The sequence below is a fragment of the Ahaetulla prasina genome, chromosome 1, assembly GCF_028640845.1.
Source record: "Ahaetulla prasina isolate Xishuangbanna chromosome 1, ASM2864084v1, whole genome shotgun sequence".
NCBI lineage: Eukaryota > Metazoa > Chordata > Lepidosauria > Squamata > Colubridae > Ahaetulla > Ahaetulla prasina.
Genome location: NC_080539.1, coordinates 358,972,230 through 358,989,510, shown reverse-complemented (window position 1 = coordinate 358,989,510; position 17,281 = coordinate 358,972,230). Strand labels below are relative to the sequence as shown.

The 17,281-nt window shown below is 41.9% G+C and overlaps 1 protein-coding gene across 1 annotated transcript in view; it reads left to right on the top strand.

Moving 5' to 3' along the window:
- The window catches only part of INSR (insulin receptor), a 97,747-nt gene extending 90,318 nt beyond the window's left edge, over positions 1-7,429 (top strand). Inside the window, exons 16-21 of the mRNA XM_058163240.1 lie at positions 278-507; positions 1,960-2,070; positions 2,182-2,341; positions 2,731-2,860; positions 3,124-3,258; positions 3,736-7,429. Coding sequence (XP_058019223.1) covers positions 278-507; positions 1,960-2,070; positions 2,182-2,341; positions 2,731-2,860; positions 3,124-3,258; positions 3,736-4,090 — 1,121 coding nt within the window. The 3' untranslated portion in view covers positions 4,091-7,429. The remainder of the gene's footprint in view (positions 1-277; positions 508-1,959; positions 2,071-2,181; positions 2,342-2,730; positions 2,861-3,123; positions 3,259-3,735) is intronic.
- Positions 7,430-17,281: the final 9,852 nt, after the last annotated feature.

The window sequence follows — 17,281 nt, the reverse complement described above, 5'->3', positions numbered from 1 at the left end:
CTCAGGGCGGCTTACAATGTGTTAAACAATAGTCTTCATCCATTTGTATATTATATACAAAGTCAACTTAATTGCCCCCAACAATCTGGGTCCTCATTTTACCTACCTTATAAAGGATGGAAGGCTGAGTCAACCTTGGGCCTGGTGGGACTTGAACTTGCAGTAATTGCAAGCTGCTGTGTTAATAACAGACAGACTTAGTCTGTTGAGCCACCAGAGGCCCTGATGTGTGTATATTGATTCTTCCTCCGCTTCTCCCTCTACCCGTAAACTACAGTTTACATCCCTGATGAATGGGAGGTCCCACGGGAGAAAATTGCCCTCCTGCAAGAGTTGGGACAAGGCTCCTTTGGCATGGTGTATGAGGGAATCGCCAAAGACATTGTGAAAGGCGAGGCGGAGATACGAGTAGCAGTCAAGACGGTAAACGAAACTGCCAGCCTGCGTGAGCGTATTGAGTTCCTCAACGAAGCTTCTGTGATGAAAGGTTTCAGCTGCCACCACGTGGTAAGAGGGGAAGGCTGCTGCTGCTACTTGCTGGCACATTTTTATGGGTTGGGGGGAAGGGAGGCCTGTCCTATTCAGTTTACATTGAGAATAAGTCTTTGCATCTTTATCATAACTTCTTAATTTTTTGAGGGGGGATTTTCTCAGTATGAACTACGAGGACACAGATGAAGCAATGAGGTTTTGGTTAGAATAAGACATTTCTTTGGAACTGCTGTAGTTATAGGAAAGAGCATATACTTTGTGTTGAGAGAGGGGCGTGTTGGCTCAGCAGTTAAAGACGCTGAGCCTGACAACTTGCCATGCAACAGGATGAGCTCCTGTTCCTGCCCCAGCTCCTGCTGGCCTAGAAGTTTGAAAGCATGCAAATACAAGTAGTAGTAAATATCTTCCCCTTTGGTGGGAAGGTAACAGCCTTGGCCCTTGACACATGGTCTTGGCGTACAGTCATGTTGGTCACTTGACCACAGAAGTATCTTCAGGCAATGCTGGTTCCTTCAGCTAAGAAACAAAGATGAGTACCACCCCTGGATTTGGAAACAAGCAGGCTGGGGAAACCTTTACCTTTTGTGTTGAGAAGGTTCTTGGTGAAATTATTTAAAACCACAACAAGGAAGGAAACACTCCAGCATGCGTTGAACTGTGCAACAATGCCAACTTTAGAAAGGACCAATAGGTTTATTTTCTTCAACGATAACGAAAGTCCTCTTTGGTTTTGAAAAACATGACAAGATTCTCTTTTACTGTTGGAACATTGTATCTCCTCCTCCTCCTCTTCCTTATTCTTCTGTTGTTATGGCCAATCGTAAGATGACTCTGGTCAGCTAAACAATTATTATGCTATGGGTGACTAAGAAAAATAGATGCAGCCACAGCACTAAGAAAGGCTTATTCAGCACCCTGGCCCAGCATCCAGATGAAGAAACCAGATCTTTATCACGTTGCAAAAGCCATCAGTGGACAGTCAGGGCCATCTAAATTACAGGAAATAGGCCGTTTCATAAGGCAGGCACCATGACAGAGAAGCCATTTCTGGATCCCTTTAGATGATGTGGTTTAATATAAGAAATCTGAACCATGCCTCCCTGTCAGACCATGTGCCACAAGCAATGCTATGAAATTTTTTTTGTTGTTAGTTGCGAAGTCATGTCCGACCCATCGCGACCCCATGGACAATGTTCCTCCAGGCCTTCCTATCCTCTACCATCCTCTGGAGTCCATTTAAGCTCATGCCTACTGCTTCGGTGACTCCATCCAGCCACCTTGTTCTCTGTTGTCCCATTCTTCTTTTGCCCTCAATCTTTCCCAGCATTAGGCTGTTCTCCAGTGAGTCCATGAAATTATTTATAGGTAATAACCAGCACATTGGATTGTCCTAGAATCCCATTGGAATCTAATGCAACTCACTAAGTGTGTCTTAAAACTGGCCTTTCTTCTTACTTCTTTCATTAGGTTCGTCTCTTAGGAGTAGTATCAAAAGGGCAACCAACGCTAGTAGTCATGGAGCTGATGGCACATGGAGACCTGAAAAGCTATTTGAGGTCTTTACGGCCAGATGCAGAGGTAAGAGTTTGGCGTGGCTGTCTTTGTGTACAGAAATGAGGAGATGGGAAAGATGAAAAGAAATTGGGTTTGTATCCCAACGGCTGATAATAGTTTTGGCTCGGCTTTCAGAATAACCCTGGCCGTCCCCCTCCAACTCTCCAAGAGATGATTCAAATGGCTGCTGAGATTGCTGATGGCATGGCTTATCTGAATGCCAAGAAATTCGTCCATAGAGATTTGGCAGCGCGAAACTGTATGGTGGCTGAAGATTTCACCGTCAAAATCGGAGGTATGGTCACCTTCCAGAATGCTCAGGTTCTTATGGAAATAATGGATCGATTTTTGGTGGTTCTTTTGGATTAGGTAGGATTACTGAATCCGTGAATTAATAACAGTTCCAGGCAGTGGTGGGATTCAAGTAATTTAACAACCGGTTCTCTGCCCTAATGATTTCTATTTCTTCTAACAACCAGTTTGTCAAACTGCTCAGAATGTTAACAACTGGTTCTCCCGAAGTGGTGCGAACTGGCTGAATCCCACCACTGGTTCCAGGGCAACTTGCAGCTAATGGCTCTGATAAAATTCTTGATAGGAATTCAACATCATTCCCATGTTACTGCTTGAGGCTGTAGCTGTTTTCCAAATTAATATCTTAGAGCAACATTCTTTTTTCTTCAGACTTTGGCATGACCAGAGATATCTATGAGACAGACTATTACCGCAAAGGAGGAAAGGGTCTGCTGCCTGTGCGCTGGATGGCTCCAGAGTCATTGAAGGATGGTGTCTTCACAGCCTATTCAGATGTGTGGTAGGTAGATACCTGTTGCTTCAAGTCAGCCAGCCAGTCCTAATCCTATTGCTATCCTCGCTCTTTGAACTAGATGCTTGACTTTAAGTAGAGTAGAAAAAAGAAGAGAGGCATTGATATCTGCCTGTGATCAAGATGGCACAAGAGGGCTACATTCTTCTTGTTCGGTTCAGCTACTTTACTTGCCCTCTTTTCAGCTGTTCTGTGGGTGGCACAGAGAATCTCTTCAGTATCTTGCATTCCTTCCTTCCTATTTCCTGCAGGTCTTTTGGCGTTGTCCTTTGGGAGATCAGCAGTTTAGCAGAGCAGCCTTACCAAGGACTCTCCAATGAGCAGGTCCTCAAGTTTGTCATGGATGGGGGTTGCCTTGAATGGCCAGAAAACTGTGCAGAGAGACTGTAAGTATCAGGAATCAAAGTCTGTTTTTGAAAAAATATAAAGGCTGAACATACAGTGGGCTGTATTCCACCTGTCTTAAGGAAATGCAAGTCTAATGCGTAGCAGCAGATAGCTTTGGGGGCTGTGTAATGGTGTGTAGGAATGATCTTGGGAGACAGGACTCAATCAAACAGACAAAAGGTAACTTAGCCCACAGCAGGAATGTGAGCAGGGCAAGCGGCTCAGAAGAAACCCTCCCTAGTTTCTTCAGCTGTAAAGAGGATGGAAGAAGAAATGTACTTTTAGGTTATTTTTCCAATCCAAATGAGAAAAGGTTATGTGCAGATTCCTCCTCTGCAATACGACTGTTCAATAGAGAGAGAAAAAGAAACCTCCACTCCAGTGAGGAAACCTTTTATCTTTTAATTGGGGCTGGAAGCAAGAGCCTGAAATAATTTGCTGGACAAAACCTTAACCTAGTTTGTTTGCAATTCCAGCCACAACTTCATGCAGATGTGTTGGCAGTACAATCCCAAGATGCGCCCCTCCTTCATCGAGATCATTGAAATGCTGAAGGATGATCTTCACCTGACTTTCCGAGAAGTTTCATTTTTTTATAGTGAGGAGAATAAGCCACCGGAGACAGAAGAGTATGAGCTGGACTTTGAAAACATGGAGAGCATCCCTCTTGACCCGGCCTCTTACTCTCAGCGGGATGAGATCCTAGGGCGGGACAATGGGCCCTCTCTAGGATTCAAAGGGAACTATGAGGAGCACATCCCTTACACTCACATGAATGGTGGCAAGAAGAATGGCCGTATCCTCTCCATGCCTCACTCAAGCCCATCCTAATAGTTCCCTTGGCTTTTCCTCATGATACAAATCTCAGGACTTGCAGTATTGCTGGTACAGCATTTGAGACACACCGACTCACTTTCTATTCAGATTTTTAATCATCAAAACAGAATGACCATTTGGGATAGGGGAGGGTGTCTTGTGTGTTTCTCTTCTTCTTTTTTGGTGCAACAATTCACTTGCTGTCAGCGGACTTTATCTGTGAAACAAATGGACAATTCTGTGGCTGCTGATCTCCTCATGCAACTCTTGATTTTGAGATAGGGAGTGACTTCACACAACGACCGTTAGAAAAGAGAACTTTTGTCTACCCTTGCTCTGAGCAGAGGGACTGCGGGTTCTCTGTACTACTGCAGGGAAGGGAGCCTTGGACTGGATCGTTCCCAAGCAGAACCTGAAGCTCTTCTCTTCTGCCAGCCTCTCTGGAGAGCCTCTTTTGTGATTTTAGCATTTTTAAAAAAAAAAAAAAGACTGAAGGATCTTCAGGATGTGTGTGGAATATGGTCTGTCTTTTTTCCTTTGATTTGACCAACAGCTGCTGCTTTTCTTCTTAATGGATTAACTAACTAGTATGTGTGTCCTGAATGTGTATGTGTGTGCATATGGAGGTAGAGGTGAAAATGGATAAGTCCTTTTGTACATAATAGTTTTATCTAACCACAGAGGTGAGAGGGTGTCCCTGTCCTTCCTTGCCTGGCCCAAATTCCTCTGACACGAATGAATTTTAAATACATTATTTTTATACTGAAGAACTCTTTGGGGGATTGCATCTCCTCTGCCATTCAGCAAAACGAGGTAGCCAAAGTGGTAGCCAATATTCTGTTTAGGGTTTTGTGAGACATTACAAGACTAAACAAGGCAAAACAAGCCAAATTCTCTCCCCTTCTTCTTACTGACCTGCCTCATGACTCTAGAGCTCTGTCTGGTTAGCATTAAGTGTATATGTTTGTTGTGACATATTTAAATCATAGATAGTGAACCACCGTATAAATTATTGACACCTTCCTTGATCTTGTTTGTTTGTTTGTTTAGCTTTTGCCCTATCAAGGGAAAAAGTGGAGGAGCTTGCTTGTTTAAGAGGCCTTAAGTGATTCTGGAAAGTTAAGTGCTAGGAGATATAGTGCACAAACCTGTACTTTAATATTCAAATAATAGAGTGGCATGTGCATATTAATTTTTCAAAATATTTCACAAACCCATTGTTATACAAATTCTGAAACAGTTGGTCACCAACGGTGAAATCAAGCCTTAGCAGCTCTGACGGAGGTCTCTTAGCTCTGAATTTTACGTGGAGCCTGCCTACATTTTACTGGACTCTGTTACTCTTCCCCTTTCCAATTTGTGGGGGTTGTTTCACTCTGTGCCCGGATCAGAGAAGAGCTACATAATCTCTCAACTAGAAAATGTCCTAGCTAAGGGAGAAAAAAAAAGAATCAAAACCAGCTCTTTCTGCTTACAGCAAAGTGATCATGTAAATTGACCTCTGGAACCTCCACACACAGCCTTTTGAGTCAATGGTTTGTGTTTTCCCCCTTGGCTTTCTCCTGCCTTTCTGCTTAGTAAGCATAGTGTAAGATGGGGCCAGAGAGTAAATATCCAGTGGCACACTGTCCGCCCCCAATTTACTTGCACACCTTTGCATAAAATGGACAGAAGCAACACAGGCACTTTCCACAGATCTGCACTCAGGGTTCTGTGGAGGAACTGTGTGGAAGAAAGTTGGATTTTCTGAGGTTTATCTGTTCCTGCAGGGTTTTTTCCATCAGTGGTCAACCAGTGCTCAAGTTGGTAACCTCCAAGGAAAGGCAGCCTTGTTGGTCCCAAAACAATTGATGCTCAACAATTTACTTCTGGAGGATATGGGGCTTGGAGGGTCTATACTGTAGTCCATTAAGAATTTATCTTGCTCACTTTTAAAATCCTGTAGGCCCAAAGACTGCTAGAAGATGAATTTTTTAAAAGGGAAGCAAAGGAGGATGGCGCATTTGTAAAGTTTACCAGTTAGAAAAGATGTACTCTTTCTACATGTGTGCCAATGCTATCTTGTTTGTTTCTCCATCAGTGAAAATTATGAACTTCAGTCCCCATCGGTATAGATTATGTGTTCCGTAAGTACTTCTCTCTAGGTTATGAAGTTCAGAAAAAGCTTCTGAATTTAGCTTTCGGATGGTGTCTCCCCAATCTCCAGTGCACTTTAACCTTTTTGTTGCCTGCTCATGCCTTCCCCCAGTCTGCCCCATAAGTATGTGGGTTCTGTCTTAATCATTTATATCTCTTGAAGTTCCAACTTCACGTTTCAAGTGCTCTTCAGTGCAAGATGAATCTCTTCATCTGCTGAAAAAGGACCTCGCCAGAAGCTTTCTTTATCTTAGTTTTCCTGCGTTTTACATAAGCTTTTAATTTTTTTCCTTATAATGTGAATTTTTATGAAAATTAAACACCAAAAGGATCATGTTATCATTATATTTTAAAAAAGCAAATTTTAGGAGTTTGGGTTTCAATCTATGCTAAGACCTTAAACTCTTGAACTTGTCAGTGTTTTGCATCTAAGCCTTGCAGGCTAGCAGAGATGGTGTGTAGCTCTTCTTATTTTAGTCCATCTGTTTCCCCAATTAGCATGAAAGAACAAGGATGGTTTCCAGGGATTTTTGTCTTTTTCACTTCCCTCTTTCATCCTGAAGTGCTTCTAGATTTTTATTTTTTTTTTGGAAGCAAAACAGTGTTCACCCGACATTTGAAAGTGATCATCTCACCTACATAATTCCTTTATTGGTTTTGGGGGCTGGGAAAGGGGGGGGGGAGATGAGAAATTAAAAACCGATGAGTTGTCTTAAAATCCTAAAACAAGCATTTCTAGAAACTTTTCTATCATTTAACTGGATAGCATCCCTGTGACTGAGAACATGAACGTGCCACTGCTTTGAGTCTTTGAGGGAGGAGAGCATAAGCAGACGTGACCATCCATCCCCAAAGAGGATTTCTGCTCTTCTGGTAGGCATAGCAAAAAGGTTGCCTTAGAAGCCAGTCAACTTCTTCCCAGTTTATGTGTGTGTATGATCACAGAACACAGTTTTTGATTGTTGGGTTTTTATATATAAAAAAAGCCTCTTGTTTTAAAATAAAGGATCAACATGTGCCATGGTTTTGAAAAAAAAATAGAGAATATACTCACTTGATTTATTTTTTCAGTGCTTTCATATAAGAGCCGAGCAGTGATATGTACAGAGAGTATCTTTGAATATAAAAGTGAAAATTTGCTGTGTGTAAAATATTAAACAATTAACTGTTTATATTAAAAAAATAAATTCTGAATAAATTATCCAAGGATATATCTAACAGATGACTCCTTTTGTCCTTTTTGTTCACTGGCAATGTAATCTTTAAGAGTAGAAAAAGCTGTGTGGAATTTACAGCAATTTGTAGCTGCAAATGCAAAGCATTTTAACCCTAAAGACATTCTCACAGAAGTTCCTTTACATTTGAATATGCTTTCAGGATCAGTCATTTGAAAGCTGGTCAGCATTCTCCACATTCTCCCCCCCCCACCATTCACCCATTTCCTTTGTGTTTCTTTAAAGATGGCTTTAGGCAAAGCTGAGGCTAAGTTATATTTGTTTTTGGCTTCCCAATCTTTATGGTTTTCTTGACTAGAGCTGGAAATGTGGCTACTTCCAGTTTGTTTAGTTAAAAGGGATCCATTGGCAATTGTTTTACTCTTGAAATCTGATCTGGGGAGTGTGGGTTTAGACCAATAAAACACCCTGGTTTTCATTTCAATGTCATGCCAATTTCTTTGTTGTTAATTTCCTTCCTTGCCCTGAATAGAATAGAATAGAATAGAATAGAATAGAATAGAATAGAATAGAATAGAATAGAATAGAATAGAATAGAATTTTTTATTGGCCAAGTGTGATTGGATACACAAGGAATTTGTCTTGGTGCATATCCTCTCAATGTACATAAAAGTGTAGGAATTTAGCACCCACCCCCCTCCTAGAAGAATGAAATATTTTAGAAAATATTTAAAAAGGCAGAATATATTTCCCTGAATGAGAAATGGAGAAACATGTTTTAAAGACAAAGCAGCTCCCTGCAACTTCCTGCCACCCCCCACCTTTGTCAATGGGCCATCATCTGCATCATAATAGAACCCATCTAGCAACTGAAACTCACCACATGGCACCTGGGAAGATTACATCAGCCAGCAAGGCTAGCTAAGACCCCCACCCCCTGGGAGTCTGACAGCCAATCAGGGTACTCTTCTTGTGCCCCAGAAAGTTCAAAGCTCAGAAAAAGCATAAAGCCAGGGAGCACACAGGATCTCAGCCCTTTTCTGTTCAGGATCTCAAGCCATGTGATCCTGACCACCATTAAACCATCTTTCCAAGCAGTCTCCATGTTTCCAGTGTCTTTGTCCCCACTTGGAACTGAACCCAGATGGATATTTCTTCCAACAATAGAAAAGATACCTTCATCAAGGTACAACACTTACAACACTTAATGATAGTCATAGACTAGAGATAAGCAATCAGGAAACAATATCAGTATAAATCCTAAGGATACAAGCAACCAAGTTACAGTCATAAGTGGAAGGAGATGGGTGATGTGAATTATGAGAAGATTAATAGTAATGCAGATTTAGTAATGGGGATCACATAAAGGTGGCTAAGATGCCATACGTACACGAATGCTAGTGTCAAAACTCATCCTAGAGTCCAGCCACAAAATTAGTGCGAAAGATGACTTGTGAAAAGTGAATGAATCAACCTTGGGGGGGAGAGTAAGAAGGCAGATGTTGCCCAAGGAAAAAGGAAGTGGTGTGTTTAAAGCTGTTGTTCTGCAGTGAGTGTGTGGAATAGCTTTTGCCACCAAGTTTATTTTGAATGCCTGAGGAGAAATAAGTGGCACAGGGAGACTTTCGAGGCAGAAAAACCATGGGGCAGATATTCTGGGTAAGTGCCACATAAATGTGGTTTTGAACTTTATTTCATAATTAGCTTGTTAGAAAACAAATGTTGGAAGTCCAGAACCGTTCTTAAAGGAAGATTAAGCAAAAGAAAAAAGGAAGTGAGAGACAAAAATATGCTTTGGGCCATAGCTGAGATGGTGGTATTTTGTTGCTAGTGCAAAACAACAGCAGTGTTGTGCTTTTGAACAGAACTTGAATCTAGGGCTTCTCTGCAATTGCATCCTTCAAGTATTTGGGTTTCTTTTCCTTTCTGTTTAAATAATTCTGGAAATTTAGAAGCTACTTCACTGTGCTGCATTCTAATGAAGGCATTATATTACTGGCAGTTCTGGTTACATTTCTAATGAACTGGCACTACTATCTGCATTTTTAAAATGTAAATTACATTAATTATATACCCTGGCTAATGAGCTGTTTCAAAGATATGCTTCCAGGAAGGGGAGATCCTGAGGCCATTCATCTTTCTTGTTCTTTGCTTTATATGTGTTAATAGTTGTAAATGTGAGCTGCTAACCAAACATGTTGCATTTGAAGTTGTAAAGATTGCAAAACGGGCAGAACATAAAAAGAATCTGCTCAAAATTACTTAATTGCTCTACCTATGCAAGTTAATTAACTTGGTCTGTTGCAGCAGAGACCTGCTAAGTAGGCCAATGTGATATAGCAATGAAAGTATTGGCCTAAGACCAAAGAGGCCCAGATTCAAATCCACCCCATCGACTTTGTCATTCCCTGTCTCAGCCCAACCTATTTCACAAGGTTGTTATTGTAGAGAAAAACTGGAGGATGTGGATCACTTTGATCTCCTGGAGAAAAGGCACAATATAAATATAATACAGGTATCCCTCAATTTACAACCAGTCATTTAGTGACCATACCAAATTACCATGAATTATCCAAAAGCTACTTATGACGGAGTTTCAAAGTTCTGATGTCACACACACACACCCTCGTCACGTGACCAGAATTTGGGCACTTCACATTGATGGCCATTTGTAGTACTCGGCGGTCATGTGACTTTTGGATTGTGATGCTGGAAACTGGCATTTACCTCCAGCTACTGGCAAAAACAGCCCGTAGCAAACAAGGGGTTCACTTAATGAAGCATAAAGTAGTAAGGCCATACCTGGAACACTGCATCCCATTTTGGTCACCATACTACAAAAAAGATATTGAGACTTTGGAAAAAGTGCGAAGAAGAGCAACTAAGATGATTAAAGGCCTGGAGGCTAAAAGGTATGAAGAACAGTTGCAGGATTTGGGTTTGGCCAGTCTAGAGGAAAAAAAGGACTAGAGGGGACATGATAACAGTATTCCAGTATTTGAGGTGCTGCCACAAAGAAAAGGGGAGGTCAACCTATTTTCTAAAGCATCAGAGAGCAGGACAGGAAACAATGGAGGGAAACTAATCAAGGAGAGAAGCAATCTGGAATTAAGGAGGAACTTCCTAATAGTGAGAACAATTAATCAGTGGAACAGGTTACCTCCAGATGAGGGTGCTTCATCAGTGGAGATTTTTAAGAAAAGACTGGACAGCCACCTATCTAAAATGGTATAGGGTCTCATGCTTAAGCAGGGGGTTGGACTAGAAGACCTCCAAGGTCCCTTCCTGCTCTACTCTGATTAATGACCATGACATTCACTTTAGAACTGTTGTAAAATCAGGTCTGATCACATGGTGATCCACTTGACAAACATCACAACTTACAGCCGTAATTTCCAGGTTCAATTGCAGTCATAACTTGAGGATCACCCATAAATGCATATTACAAACCTGTTAATATGCAAGATCCCATAACTTGCTTTGCTATTATTTTAATTTGAACACAATCCTGACTGTGACTTTTTTTATGTGAAAAAAGACATTTGTAGCACCTTTTCAACTAATACTGTGCAGGTTATTAAAAAGGCATCAGCTTTCATGAGTTGCAACTGCAGTTCATGAAAGCTGGTGAATTTTAGTAAAATTTAATATTAGTCAAAAAAGTGCTATCAGGTTCCTGAATTTTTTCCACAATAGACTTAAGACTACCCTCCTCATTAAAAAAAAAACCGAAAAACCATTACAGAATTTCACTGACAGTGAAAACTGAAGGCAGAGATTGGAGATCTGCTTCCTTCAAGGGAACCCCAGTGATAAGCATTGTAAATGTATTTTTAAAACATGGCATTTGTGTATATATGCGTGGGCTAAGGATAGTTGAGAGAGACGGAAACTATCCATTGGGTGGCAGTATAGTATTCAAAATCAAACAGAATTAAAAGGGAAAAGGGAGGGGTAGCCTATAGCCATCTGCCTGGTCCATCTTGGGCCTTTTTAGAATATTAGCCATTTTCCAGGAACAAGTAAACCGAAAATGCCACTTTGGAAACTGGAAAGCCTACCATATTCTACATTCTGGGCTGCCCAGAGTCGTTCAGAGTTGAGCAGTGCCAAAACCAAAATTAAAGTACTGTTGGAAGAAATATCCATCTGGGTTCAGTTCCAAGTGGGGACAAAGACACTGGAAACATGGAGACTGCTTGGAAAGATGGTTTAATGGTGGTCAGGATCACATGGCTTGAGTTCCTGAACAGAAAAGGGCTGAGATCCTGTGTGCTCCCTGGCTTTATGCTTTTTCTGAGCTTTGAACTTTCTGGGGCACAGGAAGAGTATCCTGATTGGTTGTCAAACTCCCAGGTGGTCTAGGGGTCTTAGCTAACATTGTAGGTTGTCCCTCAAGCTTGCCTGAGCCTTGCCATGTGGTGAGTTTCTGTTGCTAGATGGGTCCTATTATGTTGCAGATGATGATGGCCCATTGACAAAGGTGGGGAGAATGAGTTTCTACCTCTGACCCATTGACAAAGGTGGGGGGAAATGAGTGAGCTTGGCTGAGGCTTTAATGGCCCATTGACAAAGGTGGGGGGGAGTCAGGAAGCTGCTTTGTCTTTAAAACATGTTTCTCCATTTATCATCCAGGGAAATATATTCTGCCTTTTTAAATATTTTCTAAAATATTTCATTCTTCTAGGAGGGGGGTGGGTGCTAAATTCCTACAGTACAATACCACGATATAGTTCCAGATTTAAATAATGACTCCTCTGTGCCCCAGAATTATTGAGGGATAATGATGGATGGTTGTGAGGAGGCACTAGTCATGTTCTTTACCAGGAAAATGCTTGACTCTACCTTCCAGGCCAAATGATAAGTTCAAATCAAATCTGCCTTTATTATAGTCCTAGACCAGCCTTCAATGGTAAGTTGTTATTTTATTTTATTTAAAAAATAGGCATTTGGCATTGACTTAGGTATTAATACCTTTTGCCTTTCAAAATAGGAAAAGCACCTTTTGTTCCTAGATAGAAAGTTCAACTAAAGGAACAGAAGTTACAGATGGTATCTTTCTGTACCTTGTTGGGGCTCAGCCAGAGGTGGGTTGCAGCAGGTTCTGACCAGTTCTGAAGTGGAAATTTTGAGTAGTTCAGAGAACCGGTAGTAAAAATTCTGACTGGCCCCACCGCCATCTATATTCTGCCTCCCAAGTCCCAGCTGATTGGGAGGAAATGGGGATTTTGTAGTAACCTTCCCCTGGAGTGGGGTGGGAATGGAGATTTTACAGTGTCCTTCCCTGCCATGCCCACCAAGCCACGCCCACCAAGCCATGCCACACCCACCAAGCCACACCCACAGAACCAGTAGTAAAAAAATTTGAAACCCACCACTGGTCTCAGCTATCCATAGAAATAGTTAGAAGGATCTTAGAGATCTTCTACTCAACCCTCTTGTTCATTGCAGGATCTGCAAGAGCACAGGTGTCAAACTCGATCGCAACACGTGACGTATCATGATATATCATGACATATCGCGATGATTTTTTGCTTTTGCAGAACCAAGGTGGGTGTGGCCTGTGTGTGACTCATCCGGCCTGCGGGACCCCAGTTTGACAGGCCTGTGCTAGAGTATTGCTGACATATGACCATGCAGCCTTTGTTTGAAGATCATTAAGGAAAGAGAACTCATCACTTCGTGTGGCAACTGTTGCCATTGCTTATGACTGGAATGGCTAGTTTAAAATGGCTAGAAAGTTCAAGATGGCGGCTGCAATGGTGTGATTGAATACAGTCACATGATTGGGGCTGCCCTCTGGACTTTTGATTTTTGATATATCAGTCCACTTTTCTTAGGATAAACACATGCAGATCCTTCAACTGGCCATCATAAGGCTTGATTCTCAAGGCCCTTCAGCGTTTTGGTAGCTGTGTTCTGAATTCGTCACTGTCTTTGTGACATTTTTTATCAGTCTTTTCAAAGTGGGAGCTAGGGGACACTTTCAAGTTTGAATGTCTGGAGATTTTATAGAAATCTACGGAGATTTCAAGTTTGAAGATGGCATAACTGAGGCCCCTGGAACCAGACACGGCAGTCCAGATCAGGATCGAGCAGAATGAAAAAACAACTTTCTATGATTTGCTATTATACTCCTGTTAATGTATCCTAAGATTAAAGTGATCAGATTTCAGCGATGGCAAAGCGGGACACCATTGACGGGGGGGATGCGCATGCGCGCTGTGTCTCGCCACCTGGCTGAAGGAGGAGGAGCGGCTGCTGCTTCTCGGCTCTTCCAGGCCGGCTCGGCTCTCCTCTCGGCTCTTCCAGGCAGGCTCGACTCTCCTCTCGGCTCTTCCAGGCAGCGGGCGATCTCGCGCCCCCTTCTCCACCACTCCCCCTTCTCCGCCTCCTCCTCCTCCTCCTCTTGCGTTGCTGCCTCCCATTTTCAGAATGGGAGTGGGGGGAAAAATCGGGACTTTTTTGAAATGCCGCGGGACGCGGGACAAATTATTAAAAAGCGGGATTTTTAAACATCTGGTCACTATACCTAAGATAGCATCTAAGATAGCATCAAGCCTGGGGAATTCTGGAAGTTGAAGGCCGCACGCTTTAAAGCAGGGGTCTCCAACCTTGGCAACTTTAAGCCTGGAGGACAAAGCTGGCTGGGGAATTCTGGGAATTGAAGTCCTCCAGGCTTAAAGTTGCCAAGGTTGGAGACCCCTGTTTTAAAGTGTTCAAGGTTGAGAAACACTGCTCTAGCATGATATTTTTCTGGTAAATCTATCTAACCTATTAATCATAGCCTGCTTATTCACATGCTCATAAACATGTTTGGCTGTTTGAAGACTTTGCTCTGTAGAGATCTCAAGCTGACTGATCTGTAGTTTGCCCAAGTCCTCCTCCTTCCCTTTCTGAAAATGGGGAAGAAATTTGACCGTCCCCTCTCCAGTTGTCTGGGATCTTACCAGTTCTCCAGTTCTCAAAGATGATCGAGAATGGTTTTGAAATCACCCCTGCTACTTCCTTTATGTAATCCATCTGGTCCCAGAAGTTGAATTTGTTTGTCTTAGCTCTATTATCAGTAACTCCACCGCCTTTGACATGACCTGAGTTTAACTCATAGAATCATCTGTTACAACGTCCTTCCTGTTGAAGACTACTTCAGCTTCAATCACAACAATACACGAGCACACAATAGATTTAAGCTTAATGTGAACCGCTCCAATCTTGATTGCAGAAAATATGACTTCAGAAACAGAGTTGTTAATGCCTGGAATACACTACCAGACTCTGTGGTCTCATCCCAAAATCCCCAAAGCTTTAACCAAAAACTATCAACTATTGACCTCACCCCATTCCTAAGAGGTCTGTAAGGGGCGTGCATAAGAGCACCAACGTGCCTACCGTTCCTGTCCTAATGTTCCCTTTGATTGTATCCAATTTTGTATAGTTATCACATACTTATGATTATATTTATGCTTATATATCGTATAGTTATTTCATGCTTATGCTTATATATACTGTTGTGACAAATAAAATAAATAAATAAAATAAAATAAATAAAACCCTCTCTTGATTTATTCTGAGTAGTCCCACCCATCACCCAACCAGTAATATAATCATAACCAGCTCAAGCTCCCTTTCGCCTCGGAGAGGAAACAGGTGCGAAATAAGAATTAAGTTCTCACTTCTCACCCTCATTCTTTACATGTTCACCCCTTTTTGAACCTAACCCTTTTTGGTTTTCTTTTTTATTTCTAGCCTACCCAGAAAACTCCTTCTGGTTTTTTTTTGGGGGGGGGTATCTCTTGCAAGCTTCACTTCTTTCTGAGCTTCTGCCTTTTCTGATTTCTAGATTCCTCCAATTTCTAGAACTATATTTCTAGCTTCTATCATGTATTTTCCTTTGTCTGGTACATTTTCTACCCTTGTATACTGTACAATAGGGGTGTCAAACTCAAGGCCCATGGGCCGCATCCAGCCCGCAGGGTGCTTAGATCTGGTTTGCGGGGCTGCCATGGAAACAGTGAAGGACCAGTCCGCGGTGCCTCTGCCAGTGAAAATGGAGCTCGGAAGGGCCGAGCTTCCCCCCATTGACTGTGCTTGCCAGAAGCTCGCTGGAAAGGCCACAAATGGCAACTGAGAGATTCCAGGAGAGTTGCCAAGTGCCTGCATTTTGATCATGTGACTCTGGGGACCAGAGGTGGGTTTCAGCAGGTTCTGACCAATTCTGGAGAACCGGTAGTAAAAATTCTGACTGGCCCCGCCCCCATCTATTCTCTGCCTTCCAAGTCCTGGCTGATTGGGGGGAAATGGGGATTTTGCAGTAACCTTCCCCTGCCATGCCCACCAAGCCACACCCACAGAACCGGTAGTAAAAAAATTTGAAACCCACCACTGGTAGGTTTCATGAGTATGTGAAGTAGTTGTCCCTTTTTTCAGCAGCATCATAACCATGAATGGTCATTAAATGAATGGTGGTAACACGAGGACTACTTGCAGAGCCTTGAAAGTTCAGTGAGAAATGTAGTAAATCCAGCAAACCTGTAATCTGTCTTCTATGATCTTCTTTAATACAACTTTTTTTTTTTTTTTAGAAGAGGCAGAGCAGAGTCCAGTTCTGTGGCGTGTTGTTTGGAACAGTGTTTGTGGCATTGAAGAGACTTTTTCTTTTCTTTTTTCTTCTTCTTATGCTCGGAAACATTTCCTTATTCAGGAAATAACCATCTCCAGCTGCTTATCTCTGAAATGTTGCACTTACATTCTCCATAACCATTAAGTACTGTAATGTATTTGATTTACATTCATTAGCCCCCCCCCCACCATGCTAATTTCAAAAATATTGAATATATTTTCCATTTTTTGTGTCTGGAAATGGCAGAGATAGACCCTGAAGCGTTTGAGTTGAAAATCAGATATTCTGTGACTGATTTAAGTCTCTTCCTCCCAAAGTTCACGTTGTCATCATTTAGGTTTTGTTTTCGGAATTCTATTTTGAAAGACAAGGTCAGCATGGAATGACACTCATGTAGGCAGACACAGAAAAGTCTCCTGATTCATTTGATTAACCATAAAACTCTCCTCTTTTGGTCCACATGACACCCTAAAGCCCTATGTTAACTATAGATTGGATTTGAATGGCACACTAGGCTAAAATATGGCTATCAAGCTTATGATATCGAGTATGTTGTGAACAGAATTATACATGAAAGCAGTGTTCCAGTATCTCAGGGGCTGCCACAAAGAAGAGGAAGTCAAGCTATGAACTGCAGTTGCGCAGTTGTTAGAGTGCAGTACTGCTACTTCTGCTGCCTGCTGGCTGCCTGCAGTCTGGCAGTTCAAATCTCACCAGGCTCAAGGTTGACTCAGCTTTCCATCCTTCCAAGGTGGGTAAAAAAATTGTTGGGAGCAATATGCTGACTCTGTAAACTGTTTAGAGCGGTCACTGTAAAGCACTGTGAAGCGATATATAAGTCTAATTGCTATTGCTATTGCTATTCTCCAAAGCACCTGAAGGCAAGGCAAGAGGCAATGCGTGGAAGCTAATCAAGGAGAAAAGCAACCTAGAACTAATGAGAATTTTCCTGTCAGTTAGAACAATTAATCAGTGGAACAGCTTGTCTCCAGAAGCTCTAAATGCTCCAACACTGGAAGTTTTTAAGAAGATGTTGGTTAACCATTTGTTTGAAATGGTATAGGGTTTCCTGCCTAAGCAAGGGGTTGGACTAGAAGACCTCCAAGGTCCCTTCCAACTATGTTATTCTATTCTATATTAACCACCGTCTCACAAAAGAGAACCATTTCTTATGTCTGATAGATTCTAAAATACCAGAAGACGCACAATTAAATAAAATGGCTATCTTTTAAATACAGCAACAACAATCATTTGCAAGTAAAGTAGATCTCCTTA